The following is a 15,863-nucleotide window of genomic DNA, read 5'->3' as shown; positions in this document are numbered from 1 at the left end:
ATATTATGGAAATTATATAATGTTAAATTCTTTAGCTTTAGACTCGAATGTTTAGACCAAAATAACTCTCTTGAAGTTCCCAAACAATAGAATGACTCCAGTGGATGTACGTCATCTACATATCCATTAATGTTTCTGGTGTTAAATGGGGGTTATTAAATTCTTCATCACCTGTCATTGCCAGGGACAGTCATAGATTATTTTTCAACGACGTAATGAATTGACATTCTAAACAATTCATCAATGTAAAATTGTTATACACCTAATTAGACGACAGTGAAGCCAAATTTCCAATGTGCTTGGTCCAACACAGTGATTTTTATTCCGAATCTGCATACTTAGGGTAAATGTTTATCGGGTAGGGTCCATCACCGAGGAAAAAGGTTAGACTGTTGACTGATATAATACACCTGACAGTCTGGATGTATGTACAATGACGACAATAAAAAAGTAAATGTTTGCATTTACGTGAGTGTCCGTTACAATATAATAAACGGTAGCCATCATTAAACATTTTCATTGAAGATTCTTATACAAGTTGAAACTTTGCATGGTATGTCAAATGTCAGTGGTCTGCACTTCCCGGATGTCTTGACAACATAGTAGGGCTAATAGAATCTTCCCCTACCCTAAGGGTTTGATAGAGAAATCTCCGCCCGAGGGGTGATTTTTGTTGTTGTCTGACCCGCGGCTCTACCGACGGCACGACAACAAGAAAATCACCCCAAGGGTTGGAGATTTCTCTGTCACATCCTCTGAGGGTAGAGAATGATTATTTTTCTCCAACCCCATTATTTCAGCTACGACGTAAAAAAAAAAAAAAAAAAAAACCCACAGTAGTGTCTGAATGGCGCATGAATATCACCATTCACGTTTCATGACGTCACTGTTTGAATGTAAATCATTACTCAACATAATATAGATCGTAAAAAAATCAATGATATTTATTAATTATTCATTTACAATATAGTATTTCTGATATTATATATCAATAGATCGATCAACATATGCTTTATATACCACATTCGTATATAAACAGTCGTTTTTCTCCCTGTCACTTCAAAGCGTACTTTGCAGGTCGTGATCAGTGTAGCTGACCGCGACCGGTGCACATGGCGGGGAATTTCGAGTCTTTCCTCGCCAGGCAGATGCGTGACATATTTACACTAGCGAGACAACAAGTTGAAGTTTGGTCCGAAGAATTATTCGTCACTATCGCTGTCGTAAATAACGCGAGGCCGTCGACGTGTCAAATTTATTTCAGGAGCCTGTGGCACGGTGGTGGTGGGAAACATGTGGTTGTGGGTTTGAATGTTAATGTTTCCTCCACTAATTGTGGATCCATAGAATATGGACCGTGTAACATCAGTTGGATCAGAACACATGGATATGCTGTTGTGTTGTTGTGTTTGGGAATTATTTTTCTTTTGCGAAGAGGTTAGTGTTTTGAAATCTCTCAGTCTCAGCCATTTTGATTTTTGACCAGAGGATCGCGGGAGTTGTCTCCCTTTGTACAAAAGAGAAATAGTCACTAGAGCGAGGTCACCGAGTGCAGTCATGTGGGATAGATTTATCCTCCATGGTTGTTCCACATGGGACATGTCTATCCTACATAGGCAGAGGTGGGAGAAAAGGATATTCCGTATGGTAAGATAACAGATATGAAAATACTGGTAGTAGAGCTCAGGTTTGACAGAAATATAACAGAGGCTAGAGAATACAGCACGTTGAATTCATGAAAGAGCGTGTAGATATTGCTAGGGCAATATGACTGATTTGGATAATAAATCGATATTTTTGTAAAAGATTGAAAGGCTAAGCTGTACTCAGTTACTTCTGATGATATACAAAGCGAAGAACAAATCGATTCTTCTTAGATTAGTCTTGAAAATTTATTTGACTACGATAGGATTCCTTATATAGATGTCCATTCTCGTAGCCGAATTTCAGTTTGACATATTATTACCATATACGTACCTTCACATTCTGCTGTATATTGGTTACATACCCCATCCTTACAGGTGTCAGGGCATGTCTTGTCACAGTACCTTCCATATTTCCCGTTCACACAAGCTGAATCAACGTTTATTACAATGTAATAAGCATTTTCACTCACATTTCGAAACAAAAAGATGTATAATCAATTTGCGTGTTATATCAGGTATGTAGTTTTAGAATGTCGACTCTGATCATCAAATTTACTTCTCAATCGTAGAAAGGTGCAACAACGTATAAGCATTTCAAACACTGATTTGATGGTGTATAAATCCTTACGTGAGTAATACTCCTTCTAGTAAATAGAAATGGGTTTTTTTCTGAGTTACAGGTACATTTATTCAGACAATTTCAATCATAACAATGAAAGTCAAATGAATTCAATTTGCAAATAGAAATGACACAGTACTTACATGCGCAAACGCCAGTCTCCACATCGCATATTTTCCCGAAACAATCATCAAAACAGCCTACACACACAGTTCCGCTTTTGAAAAATCCTTCTGCACAATCTAAAAATGATTTGATATTTTGTCAGGAGTAGCATACACCAAGTTTACTATAAAGATACGACTGTACATATCAGAACCCCAGATAATAGTTTAAAACGACGAAGTAAGCACTATCAATAGTTGTACAAGTACTTCAGGGGATTTTATACATGTTTACATTAACTTTTAATGAAACCAAAACACTGTAAAACAAATTAATGTTGATGTCGAGGTAGAAAATATTTGAATGTCTGCATTTCGTTCTGACTTACCAAACGTTACATTATATTTGACACTCATGAATAATGTGTCATATTTAAAATTCATATTTGTCTATTTTCAGTTTTTTCCTTCAACAAAAAACTTCCTTTTCGAGCATTAGACTGCTGCTCAGCACAATGTACGAAGTTGTTCAGATATTAAAATCCATTTTCTAGAATTTCTGTTGTAAATACAGAGAAATATGTTTAACCCAAAAGTGCATGTTGATAGTGGTATGAATAACGATGATAAGCTTTCAGGATTGATACCATTCATGCATAACAAAGATTATTTTCAATAATATATATCACCAGAGAGATAGAGAGAGAGACTTTAAAACGCGAGATTTGTTTTGTACTGACTTTGAAAATAAGTAACAGCTATTAGTAACAGTTAAGATCTCTGACTGGAGAATCTATTTCTATAGCAAGACTAATCAGTATCATATTGCTAACGTAGTCTGAATTTGCTTTTACGTTCGTGCAATCAACGAAGGAAAGATTTGTTGACATTATAAAAACAGTTAACGTTACCTCTATTGCTTAAACAACATGGTTATCGATCAAGTGCTATATATCCCTGTTTATCTAAAGTACAAGAAACAGTGAAGTTCGTCCTTGTATCAAAATCATTGATAGAATAATTTACATTCCTTCTAGAAATACTTGAAATCTTAGCCCGCCTAGTATAGACATACAAGTATTGTATGTATTGTTGTGATCCTGTACAGTGGAAACGTTCAACTGTCTCCCACAAAACACCAAATTTTCCATTAAAGATTAGGTGACATGAACTACATTGATTCCTTTATTTATTGATAATTATTTCCAGACATAATTTTACTTTCTAATGATTTTAGCGAATCCAAACAAACTAATTCCACACGTAAGATTAAAACGACACATTATGACCCTTAGCCTATTACCGCTACATATTATAGAAAATATATAATAGTATATTCTTTAGCTTTAGACTCGAATGTTTAGACCTAAGTAACTATCTTGAAGTTCCCAAACAATAGAATGACTCCAGTGGATGTACATCATCTACATATCCATTAATGTTTCTGGTGTTAAATGGGGGTTATTAAATTCTTCATCACCTGTCATTGCCAGGGACAGTTATAGATTATTTTTCAACGAGTTAATGAATTGACATTCTAAACAATTCATCAATGTAAAATTGTTATACACCTAATTAGACGACAGTGAAGCCAAATTTCCAATGTGCTTGGTCCAACACAATGAATTTTTTTACCGAATCTGCATACTTAGGGTAAATGTTTATCGGGTTGGATCCGTCACCGAGATAAAAAGGTTGGACTACTGACTGATATAATACACCTGACAGTCTGGATGTATGTACAATGACGACAATAAAAAAGTAAATGTTTGCATTTACGTGAGTGTCCGTTACAATATAATAAACGGTAGCCGTCATTAAACATTTTCATTGAAGAATTCCTATACAAGTTGAAACTTTGCATGATATGTCAAATGTCAGTGGTCTGCACTTCCCGCATGTCTTCACAACATAGTAGGGCTAATAGAATCTTCCCCTACCCTGAGGGTGTGATAGAGAAATCTCCAACCCGAGGGGTGATTTTTTTGTTGTTGTCTAACCCGAGGCTCTGCCGACAGCTAGACAACAAGAAAATCACCCCGAGGGTTGGAGATTTCTCTGTCACATCCTCTGAGGATAGGGGATGATTATTTTTCTCTCACCCCATTATTTCCGCCACGACGTAAAAGATTGAAACGCTAAACTGAACACAGTTACTTCTGATGATATACAAAGCGAAGAACAAATCGATTCTTCTTAAATTAGTCTTGAAAATATATTTGACTAAGATAGGATTCCTTATACAGATGTCCATTCTCGTAACCGAATATCAGTTTGACATATTATTACCATATACGTACCTTCACATTCTGCTGTATGTTGGTCACATACCCCATCCTTACAGGTGTCAGGGCATGTCCTGTCACAGAAGCCTCCGTAGTTCCCGTTCACACAAGCTGAATCAACGTTTATTACAATGTAATAAGCATTTTCACTCACATTTCGAAACAAAAAGATGTATAATCAATTTGCGTGTTATATCAGGTATGTAGTTTTAGAATGTCGACTCTGATCATCAAATTCACTTCTCAATCGTAGAAAGGTGCAACAACGTATAAGCATTTCAAACACTGATTTGATGGTGTATAAATCCTAACGTGAGTAATACTCCTTCTTGTAATAGAAATAAAGTTATTTTCTGAGTTACAGGTACATGTATTCAGACAATTTCAATCATGACAATGAAAGTAAAATAAATCCAATGTGCAATTAGAAATGACACAGTACTTACATGCGCAAACGCCAGTCTCCACGTCGCATATTTTCCCGAAACAATTATCAAAACATCTTATACACACAGTCCCGCTTTTAAAAAACCCTTCTGCACAATCTAAAAATGATTTGATATTTTGTCAGGAGTAGCATACACCAAGTTTACTATAAAGATACGACTGTACATATCAGAACCCCAGATAATAGTTTAAAACGACGACGTAAATACTATTAATAGCTGTACAGGTACTTCAGGGGATTTTATACATGTTTACATAAACATGTAATGAAACCGAAACACTGAAAAAAAATAATGTTGATGTCGAGGTAGGAATTATATGAATGTCTGCATTTCGGTCTGACTTACCAAACGTTACATTATGATTGACACTCATGAATAACGTGTCATATTTAAAATTCATATTTGTCTATTTTCAGTTTTTTCTTCAACGAAAAACTTCCTTTTCGAGCATAAGACTGCTACTCAGCACAATGTACGAAGTTGTTCAGATATTAAAATCCATTTTCTAGAATTTCTGTTGTAAATACAGAGATATATGTTTAACCCAAAAGTGCATGTTGATAGTGGTATGAATAACCATGATAAGCTTTCAGGATTGATACCATTCATGCATAACAAAGATTATTTTCAATAATATATATCACCAGAGAGATAGAGAGAGAAACTTTAAAACGCGAGATTTGTTTGAACTGACTTTGAAAATAAGTAACAGTTATTGGTAACAGTTACGTTCTCTAACTGGTGAATCTATTTCTATAGCAAGACTAATCAGTATCATATTGCTAACGTAGTCTGAATTTGCTTTTATGTTCGTGCATTCAACGAAGGAAAGATTTGTTGACATTATAAAAACATTAAATGTTACCTCTATTGCTTAAACAGCATTGCTATCGATCAAGTGCTATACATCCCTGTTTATCTAAAATACATGAAACTGTGAAGTTCGTCCTTGTACCAAAAGCATTTATAGAATTATTTACATTCCTTCTAGAAATACTTGAAATCTTAGCCCGCCTAGTATAGACATACAAGTATTGTATGTATTGATGTGATCCTGTACAGTGCAAACGTTCAACTGTCTACCACAAAACACCAACTTTTCCATTATTAATTAGGTGATATGAACTACATTGATTCCTTTATTTATTGATAATTATTTCCAGACATAATTTTACATTCTAGTGAATTTAGCGAATCCAAACAAACTAATTCCACACGTAAGATTAAAACGACACATTAGGACCCTTAGCCTATTACCGCTACATATTATGGAAATTATATAATGTTATATTCTTTGGCTTTAGACTCGAATGTTTAGACCAAAATAACTATCTTGAAGTTCCCAAACAATAGAATGACTCCAGTGGATGTACATCATCTACATATCCATTAATGTTTCTGGTGTTAAATGGGGGTAATTAAATTCTTCATCACCTGTCATTGCCAGGGACAGTCATAGATTATTTTTCAACGAGTTAATGAATTGACATTCTAAACAATTCATCAATGTAAAATTGTTATACACCTAATCAGACGACAGTGAAGCCAAATTTCCAATGTGCTTGGTCCAACATAATGGATTTTTACCGAATCTGCATACTTCGGGTAAATGTTTATCGGATAGGGTTCATCACCGAGGAAAAAGGTTGGACTGTTGACTGATATAATACACCTGACAGTCTGGATGTATGTACAATGACGACAATGAAAAAGTAAATGTTTGCATTTACGTGAGTGTCCGTTACAATATAATAAATGGTAGCCAAAGTTGAAACTTTGCATGGTATGTCAAATGTCAGTGGTCTGCACTTCCCGCATGTCTTCACAACATAGTAGTGCTAATAGAATCTTCCCCTACCCTGAGGGTGTGATAGAGAAATCTCCAACCCGAGGGGTGATTTTTTTTGTTGTTTTCTAACCCGAGGCTCTGCTAGACAACAAGAAAATCACCCCGAGGGATGGAGATTTCTCTGTCACATCCTCTGAGGATTGGGGATGATATTTTTCTCCAACCCCATTTTTCCGCCACGACGTAAAAAAAAAAAAAAAAAATCCCACCGTAGTGTCTGAATGGCGCATGAATATCACCATTCACGTTTCATGACGTCACTATTTGCATTTAAATCATTACGCAACATAATATAGATCGTAAACAAATCTATGATATTTATTAATTATTCATTTACAATATAGTATTTCTGATATTATATATCAATAGATCGATCAACATATGCTTTATATACCACATTCATATATAAACAGTCGTTTTTCTCCCTGTCACTTCAAAGCGTACTTTGCAGGTCGTGATCAGTGTAGCTGACCGCGACCGGTGCACATGGCGGGGAATTTCGAGTCTTTCCTCGCCAGGCAGATGCGTGACATATTTACACTAGCGAGACAACAAGTTGAAGTTTGGTCCGAAGAATTATTCGTCACTATCGCTGTCGTAAATAACGCGAGGCCGTCGACGTGTCTAATTTATTTCAAGAGCCTGTGGCACGGTGGTGGTGGGAAACATGTGGTTGTGGGTTTGAATGTTAATGTTTCCTCCACTAATTGTGGATCCATAGAATATGGACCGCGTAACATCAGTTGGATCAGAACACATGGATATGCTGTTGTGTTGTTGTGTTTGGGAATTATTATTCTTTTGCGAAGAGGTTAGTGTTTTGAAATCTCTCAGTCTCAGTCATTTTGATTTTTGAACAGACGATCGCGGGAGTTGTCTCCCTTTGTACAAAAGAAAAATGGTCACTCGAGCGAGGTCACCGAGTGCAGTTTTGTGGGATAGATTTATCCTCTATGGTTGTTCCACATGAGACATGTCTATCCTACATGGGCAGAGGTGGGAGAAAAGGAAATTCCGTATGGTAAGATAACAAATATATAAATAATGGTAGCAGATCTCAGGTTTGACAGAAATATAACAGAGGCTAGAGAATACAGCACGTTCAATTCACGGAAGAGCGTGTAGATTATTGCTAGGGTAATATGGCTATGGATTAAATAATAAACCGATATTCTTGTAAAAGATTGAAAGGCTAAGCTGTACACAGTTACTTCGGATAATACAAAGCGAAGAACAAATCTATTCTTCTTCAATTAGTCTTGAAAATATATTTGACTACGATAGGATTCCTTGTATAGATGTCCATTCTCGTAGCCGAATTTCAGTTTGACATATTATTACCATATACGTACCTTCACATTCTGCTGTATGTTGGTCACATACCCCATCCTTACAGGTGTCAGGGCATGTGTTGCCACAGAAACGTCCATAGTTCCCGTTCACACAAGCTAAACCAACGTTTATTACAATGTAATAAGCATTTTCACTCACATTTCGAAACAAGAAGATGTATAATCTATTTGCGTGTTATATCAGGTATGTAGTTTTAGAATGTCGACTGTGATCATCAAATTCACTTCTCAATCGTAGAAAGGTGCAACAACGTATAAGCATTTCAAACACTGATTTGATGGTGTATAAATCCTTACGTGAGTAATACTCCTTCTAGTAAATAGAAATGAAGTTATTTTCTGAGTTACAGGTACATGTATTCAGACAATTTCAATCATGACAATGAAAGTAAAATAAATCCAATGTGCAATTAGAAATGACACAGTACTTACATGCGCAAACGCCAGTCTTCACGTCGCATATGTTCCCGAAACAATTATCAAAACATCCTATACACACAGTCCCGCTTTTGAAAAATCCTTCTGCACAATCTAAAAATGATTTGATATTTTGTCAGGAGTAGCATACACCAGTGTTACTATAAATATACGACTGTACATATCAGAACCCCAGAGAATCATTTAAAACGACGAAGTAAGCACTATTAATAATTGTACAGGTACTTCAGGGGAATTTATACATGTTTACATAAACATGTAATGAAACCAAAACACTGTAAAACAAATTAATGTTGATGTCGAGGTAGGAATTATATGAATGTCTGCATTTCGGTCTGACTTACCAAACGTTACATTATAATTGACACTCATGAATAATGTGTCATATTTAAAATTCATATTTTTCTATTTTCAGTTTTCTCTTCAACGAAAAACTTCCTTTTCGATCATAAGACCGCTGCTCAGCACAATGTACGAAGTTGTTCAGATATTAAAATCCATTTTCTAGAATTTCTGCTGTAAATATAGAGAAATATGTTTAACCCAAAAGTGCATGTTGATAGTGGTATGAATAACCATGATAAGCTTTCAGGATTGATACCATTCATGCATAACAAAGATTATTTTCAATAATATATATCACCAGAGAGATAGAGAGAGAGACTTTAAAACGCGAGATTTGTTTTGTACTGACTTTGAAAATAAGTAACAGTTATTAGTAACAGTTACGATCTCTGACTGGAGAATCTATTTCTATAGCAAGACTAATCAGTATCATATTGCTAACGTAGTCTGAATTTGCTTTTACGTTCGTGCAATCAACGAAGGAAAGATTTGTTGACATTATAAAAACATTAAATGTTACCTCTATTGCTTAAACAACATGGCTATCGATCAAGTGCTATATATACCTGTTTATCTAAAGTACAAGAAACAGTGAAGTTCGTCCTTGTACCAAAATCATTGATAGAATTATTTACATTCCTTCTAGAAATACTTGAAATCTTAGCCCGCCTAGTATAGACATACACGTATTGTATGTATTGTTTGTGATCCTGTACAGTGCAAACGTTCAACTGTCTACCACAAAACACCAAATTTTCCATTATTAATGAGATGACATGAACTACATTGATTCCTTTATTGATTGATAATTATTTTCAGACATAATTTTACATTCTAATGATTTTAGCGAATCCAAACAAACTAATTCCACACGTAAGATTAAAACGACACATTATGACCCTTGGCCTATTACCGCTACATATACTGAACAAAATAAGTTAAGGATCATAAACTTGAAACAGTGCAGTTTTACATACAAATAATAATATGATTATATTTTAAATTTTAATGACAGAACATTCATTTTAGTCTTTAATTACACAAAACAAATTCATTTGTGGTAATTGCTACCAAGAGCAGATAACCCTGAGTAACATCACCCTTGAAATCAAAGTGTAAGAGGAAGTAGAGCAAGTTAATCATGTAGACAAGGAAAACTCATCAAACTGCAATTGGCAGTTTAATAGGCAGTATGACCTCCGTTGACATCAATAACTGCCCTGCAACGTCTGCACATGCTCCTTATTAGTCGTCGGTGGCTGATCTGTGGGATGCGCTGCCATTCCTCTTGCAGAGCAATCATAAGCTGTTGGCGGTTCTGTGGCGGATTAGGTCGAGCTGAAACCCGGCGTTGCAAGGTGTCCCAAACATGCTCGATAGGGTTCAGATCAGGAGAACGACTTGGCCAGTCCATGCGAACGATTGCTTCACGTTGAAGATAGTCGTTGACCACACGAGCACGGTGAGGACGAGCATTATCATCCATCAGAATAAAATCATGGCCAACAACTCCTGCAATGGGCCTTACTATAGGGTGTAGAATCTCGTCCCTGTATCGAACAGCTGTTAAAGATCCATTGTCTATGATGTAGAGGTCTGTATGGAAGTCAACACTGATCCCTGCCCAAACCATCACTGACCCACCACCAAAGCGATCATGCTGGACAACACAGCAGTCTGCATAGCGCTCTCCTTGGGTTCTCCATACCCTCCTCCTACCGTCATGGAAGTCAACACAAAACCTAGACTCATCTGTGAACATAACATTTCTGCAATGACGTAATTGCCAATTCAAATGATGAGTGGCCCATTGATGTCTGGATTGTCGATGACCTCTGGATAAAATTGGTCGGACTGCTGGTCTTCTAGCTCGTAAATTAGAGGCATGGAGTCTGTTTCTGATTGTCTGGGATGAAATCCTTAGATTTGTAGCACGCTGAAACTGAAGATTCAAGACAGGAGCACTCAAAAACCGCTGACGTCGTGCCGTGATGCAAATGAATCTGTCCTGTCGGGCTGTCGTACAGCGTGGTCGTCCAGATCTGGGGCGTTGACGGACGTTATTTGTCTGTTGATAGCGATTCCATAGCCTACTAATCACGCTCTGAGAAACATGAAGCTGTGCCGCCACATTTCGTTGAGTTTGACCAGCTTGAAGGAGCCCTATAGCTCGCGCGGCTTCCATATCATTTAAATGTCTTCGCATGATTAGTTTTTCAAGTTTTCGTTACAAATTGATTAAATGTTTCCAAATTCAACTTTTTTTAGCTTAGAAGTAACAGAATCAAAACCTGCAAGATTCCTCTGTAGTAATAGACCAGTCAGTTTTTCACACCACCATAGTTAACTAGAGCGGAACGGCAAGACCTTCAGATGCACGTGCTTTCACCTTTGACATGACTTTAGGTACATATTGGAGAAACTACGAGTGCAATTACCGGCAATACATGATTTGAATTTTTAAAGATATTATGGTCACAATTTATGATCCTTAACTTATTTTGTCCAGTATATAATGGAAATTATATAATGTTATATTCTTTGGCTTTAGACTCGAATGTTTAGACCAAAATAACTATCTTGAAGTTCCCAAACAATAGAATGACTCCAGTGGATGTACGTCATCTACATATCCATTAATGTTTCTGGTGTTAAATGGGGGTAATTAAATTCTTCATCACCTGTCATTGCCAGGGACAGTCATAGATTATTTTTCAACGACGTAATGAATTGACATTCTAAACAATTCATCAATGTAAAATTGTTATACACCTAATTAGACGACAGTGAAGCCAAATTTCCAATGTGCTTGGTCCAACACAGTGATTTTTATTCCGAATCTGCATACTTAGGGTAAATATTTATCGGGTAGGGTCCATCACCGAGGAAAAAGGTTGGACTGTTGACTGATATAATACACCTGACAGTCTGGATGTATGTACAATGACGACAATAAAAAAGTAAATGTTTGCATTTACGTGAGTGTCCGTTACAATATAATAAACGGTAGCCATCATTAAACATTTTCATTGAAGAATTCCTATACAAGTTAAAACTTTGCATGGTATGTCAAATGTCAGTGGTCTGCACTTCCCGCATGTCTTCACAACATAGTAGGGCTAATAGAATCTTCCCCTACCCTGAGGGTGTGATAGAGAAATCTCCAGCCCGAGGGGTGATTTTTTTGTTGTTGTCTAACCCGAGGCTCTGCCGAGGGCTAGACAACAAGAATATCACCCCGAGGGATGGAGATTTCTCTGTCACATCCTCTGAGGGTAGGGGATGATTATTTTTCTCCAACCCCATTATTTCCGCCACGACGTAAAAAAAAAAAAAAAAAAAATCCCACCGTAGTGTCTGAATGGCGCATGAATATCACCATTGACGTTTCAAGACAGTAAAATCATTACGCAACATAATATAGATCGTAAAAAAATCAATGATATTTATTAATTATTCATTTACAATATAGTATTTCTGATATTATATATCAATAGATCGATCAACATATGCTTTATATACCACATTCGTATATAAACAGTCGTTTTTCTCCCTGTCACTTCAAAGCGTACTTTGCAGGTCGTGATCAGTGTAGCCGACCGCGACCGGCGCACCTGGCGGGGAATTTCGAGTCTTTCATCGCCAGGTAGATGCGTGACATATTTACACTAGCAAAACAACAAGTTGAAGTTTGGTCCGAAGAATTATTCGTCACTATCGCTGTCGTAAATAACGCGAGGCCGTCGACGTGTCAAATTTATTTCAGGAGCCTGTGGCACGGTGGTGGTGGGAAACATGTGGTTGTGGGTTTGAATGTTAATGTTTCCTCCACTAATTGTGGATCCATAGAATATGGACCGTGTAACATCAGTTGGATCAGAACACATGGATATGCTGTTGTGTTGTTGTGTTTGGGAATTATTTTTCTTTTGCGAAGAGGTTAGTGTTTTGAAATCTCTCAGTCTCAGCCATTTTGATTTTGGGGCAGACGATTGCGGGATTTGTCTACCTTTGTACAAAAGAGAAATAGTCACTCGAGCGAGGTCACCGAGTGCAGTTATGTGGGATAGATTTATCCTCCATGGTTGTTCCACATGAGACATGTCTATCCTACATGGGCAGAGGTGGGAGAAAAGGAAATTCCGTATGGTAAGATAACAAATATATAAATAATGGTAGCAGAGCTCAGGTTTGACAGAAATATAACAGAGGCTAGAGAATACAGCACGTTCAATCCACGAAAGAGCGTGTAGATATTGCTGGGGTAATATGGCTATGGATTGAATAATAAACCGATATTCTTGTAAAAGATTGAAAGGCTAAGCTGTACACAGTTACTTATATAAATATAAACTTTATTTATTTTACAACAATTGCGAAACAAGTTATGTCAACTTATACTAATCACTCTTGTTGGCCCGGATGTAAGCGCGCGAGGGGTCTTATTGTGGGAGGAAACCGGAGTACCCGGGGAAAACCCACAGTTACTTCTGATAATACAAAGCGAAGAACAAATCGATTCTTCTTTAGTCTTGAAAATATATTTGACTACGATAGGATTCCTTATATAGATGTCCATTCTCGTAGCCGAATTTCAGTTTGACATATTATTACCATATACGTACCTTCACATTCTGCTGTATGTTGGTCGCATACCCCATCCTTACAGGTGTCAGGGCATGTCTTGTCACAGAAGCTTCCATAGTTCCCGTTCACACAAGCTAAATCAACGTTTATTACAATGTAATAAGCATTTTCACTCACATTTCGAAACAAAAAGATTTATAATCAATTTGCGTGTTATATCAGGTATGTAATTTTAGAATGTCGACTCTGATCATCAAATTTACTTCTCAATCGTAGAAAGGTGCAACAACGTATAAGCATTTCAAACACTGATTTGATGGTGTATAAATCCTTACGTGAGTAATACTCCTTCTAGTAACTAGAAATGGGGTTATTTTCTGAGTTACAGGTACATGTATTCAGACAATTTCAATCATGACAATGAAAGTAAAATGAATCCAATGTGCAATTAGAAATGACACAGTACTTACATGCGCAAACGCCAGTCTCCACATCGCATATTTTCCCGAAACAATTATCAAAACATCCTATACACACAGTCCCGCTTTTGAAAAATCCTTCTGCACAATCTAAAAATGATTTGATATTTTGTCAGGAGTAGCATACACCACGTTTACTATAAAGATATAACTGTACATAATAGAACACCAGAGAATAGTTTAAAACGCCGAAGTAAACACTATTAATAGTTGTACCGGTACTTCAGGGGATTTTATACATGTTTACATAAACATGTAATGAAACCAAAACATTGTAAAAGAAATTAATGTTGATGTCGAGGTAGGAATTATATGAATGTCTGCATTTCGGTCTGACTTACCAAACGTTACATTATATTTGACACTCATGAATAATATGTCATATTTAAAATTCATATTTTTCTATTTTCAGTTTTTTCTTCAACGAAAAACTTCCTTTTCGATCATAAGACCGCTGCTCAGCACAATGTACGAAGTTGTTCAGATATTAAAATCCATTTTCTAGAATTTCTGTTGTAAATACAGAGAAATATGTTTGACCCAAAAGTGCATGTTGATAGTGGTATGAATAACCATGATAAGCTTTCAGGATTGATATCATTCATGCATAACAAAGATTATTTTCAGTAATATATATCACCAGAGAGATAGAGAGAGAAACTTTAAAACGCGAGATTTGTTTTGTACTGACTTTGAAAATAAGTAACAGTTATTAGTAACAGTTACGATCTCTGACTGGAAAATCTATTTCTATAGCAAGACTAATCAGTATCATATTGCTATCGTAGTCTGAATTTGCTTTTACGTTCGTGCATTCAACGAAGGAAAGATTTGTTGACATTATAAAAACATTAAACGTTACCTCTATTGCTTAAACAACATGGCTATCGATCAAGTGCTATACATCCCTGTTTATTTAAAGTAAAAGAAATAGTGAAGTTCGTCCTTTTACCGAAATCCTTTATAGAATTATTTACATTCCTTCTGCAAATACTTGAAATCTTAGCCCGCCTAGTATCAACATACAAGTATTGTATGTATTGTAATCATGTACAGTGCAAACTTTCAAATATCCACCAGAAAAGACCAATTTTTCCATTATTAATTAGGTGACATAAACTACATTGATTCCTTTATTGATTGATAATTATTTTCAGACATAATTTTACATTCTAATGATTTTACCGAATCCAAACAATTTTTTTCTACATGGAAGATTAAAATGACACATTATGACCCTTAGCCTATTACCACTGCATATTATGGATATTATATAATGTTATATTCTTTGGCTTTAGACTCGAATGTTTAGGCCGAAAGTAACTATCTTGAAGTTCTCAAACAATAGAATGACTCCAGTGGATGTACGTCATTTATATATTTATTAAGGGTTCATTAAATCATAAGTTTGAAACAATCCACGTGAGGTGTCTAATTATTAACTTACATGTACATCGACCAGTGTCAGGGTTACACGAGTTGTTAACACAGGTTGTACTACAGTTGGAATCACAGTTGTTGTTACCAAATTTCCCCAATGGACAACCTGAAAGTCATGTATATGATAAATACTTAGGGACACATGAAGCAATGTCGTAAAAATATAATAATAATACTTATTGTCATTTGTGTCTAAAATGGATTAAGATTTTTCTGTCTGATTTATTATTATATAAATATTCCAAAGAAAACGTCACTGTATGTGAATTG

At 36.1% G+C, this 15,863-nt stretch overlaps 1 protein-coding gene across 1 annotated transcript in view; it reads right to left on the bottom strand.

Annotated features, from left to right (window-relative positions):
* The window catches only part of LOC132563907 (multiple epidermal growth factor-like domains protein 11), a 54,831-nt gene that overhangs the window by 35,333 nt on the left and 3,635 nt on the right, over window positions 1-15,863 (bottom strand). Inside the window, exons 3-6 of the mRNA XM_060228667.1 lie at window positions 15,601-15,699; window positions 13,713-13,808; window positions 8,305-8,400; window positions 4,670-4,765 (exon numbers count right to left, since the gene is read on the bottom strand). Of these exons, the coding sequence (XP_060084650.1) occupies window positions 4,670-4,765; window positions 8,305-8,400; window positions 13,713-13,808; window positions 15,601-15,699 (387 nt within the window). The remainder of the gene's footprint in view (window positions 1-4,669; window positions 4,766-8,304; window positions 8,401-13,712; window positions 13,809-15,600; window positions 15,700-15,863) is intronic.

This window comes from Ylistrum balloti, unplaced genomic scaffold, assembly GCF_031769215.1.
Source record: "Ylistrum balloti isolate Yb309-2 unplaced genomic scaffold, AGI_CSIRO_Ybal_v1 Utg371912, whole genome shotgun sequence".
Lineage (NCBI taxonomy): Eukaryota > Metazoa > Mollusca > Bivalvia > Pectinida > Pectinidae > Ylistrum > Ylistrum balloti.
This window is presented reverse-complemented; position numbering and strand designations above follow the sequence as displayed.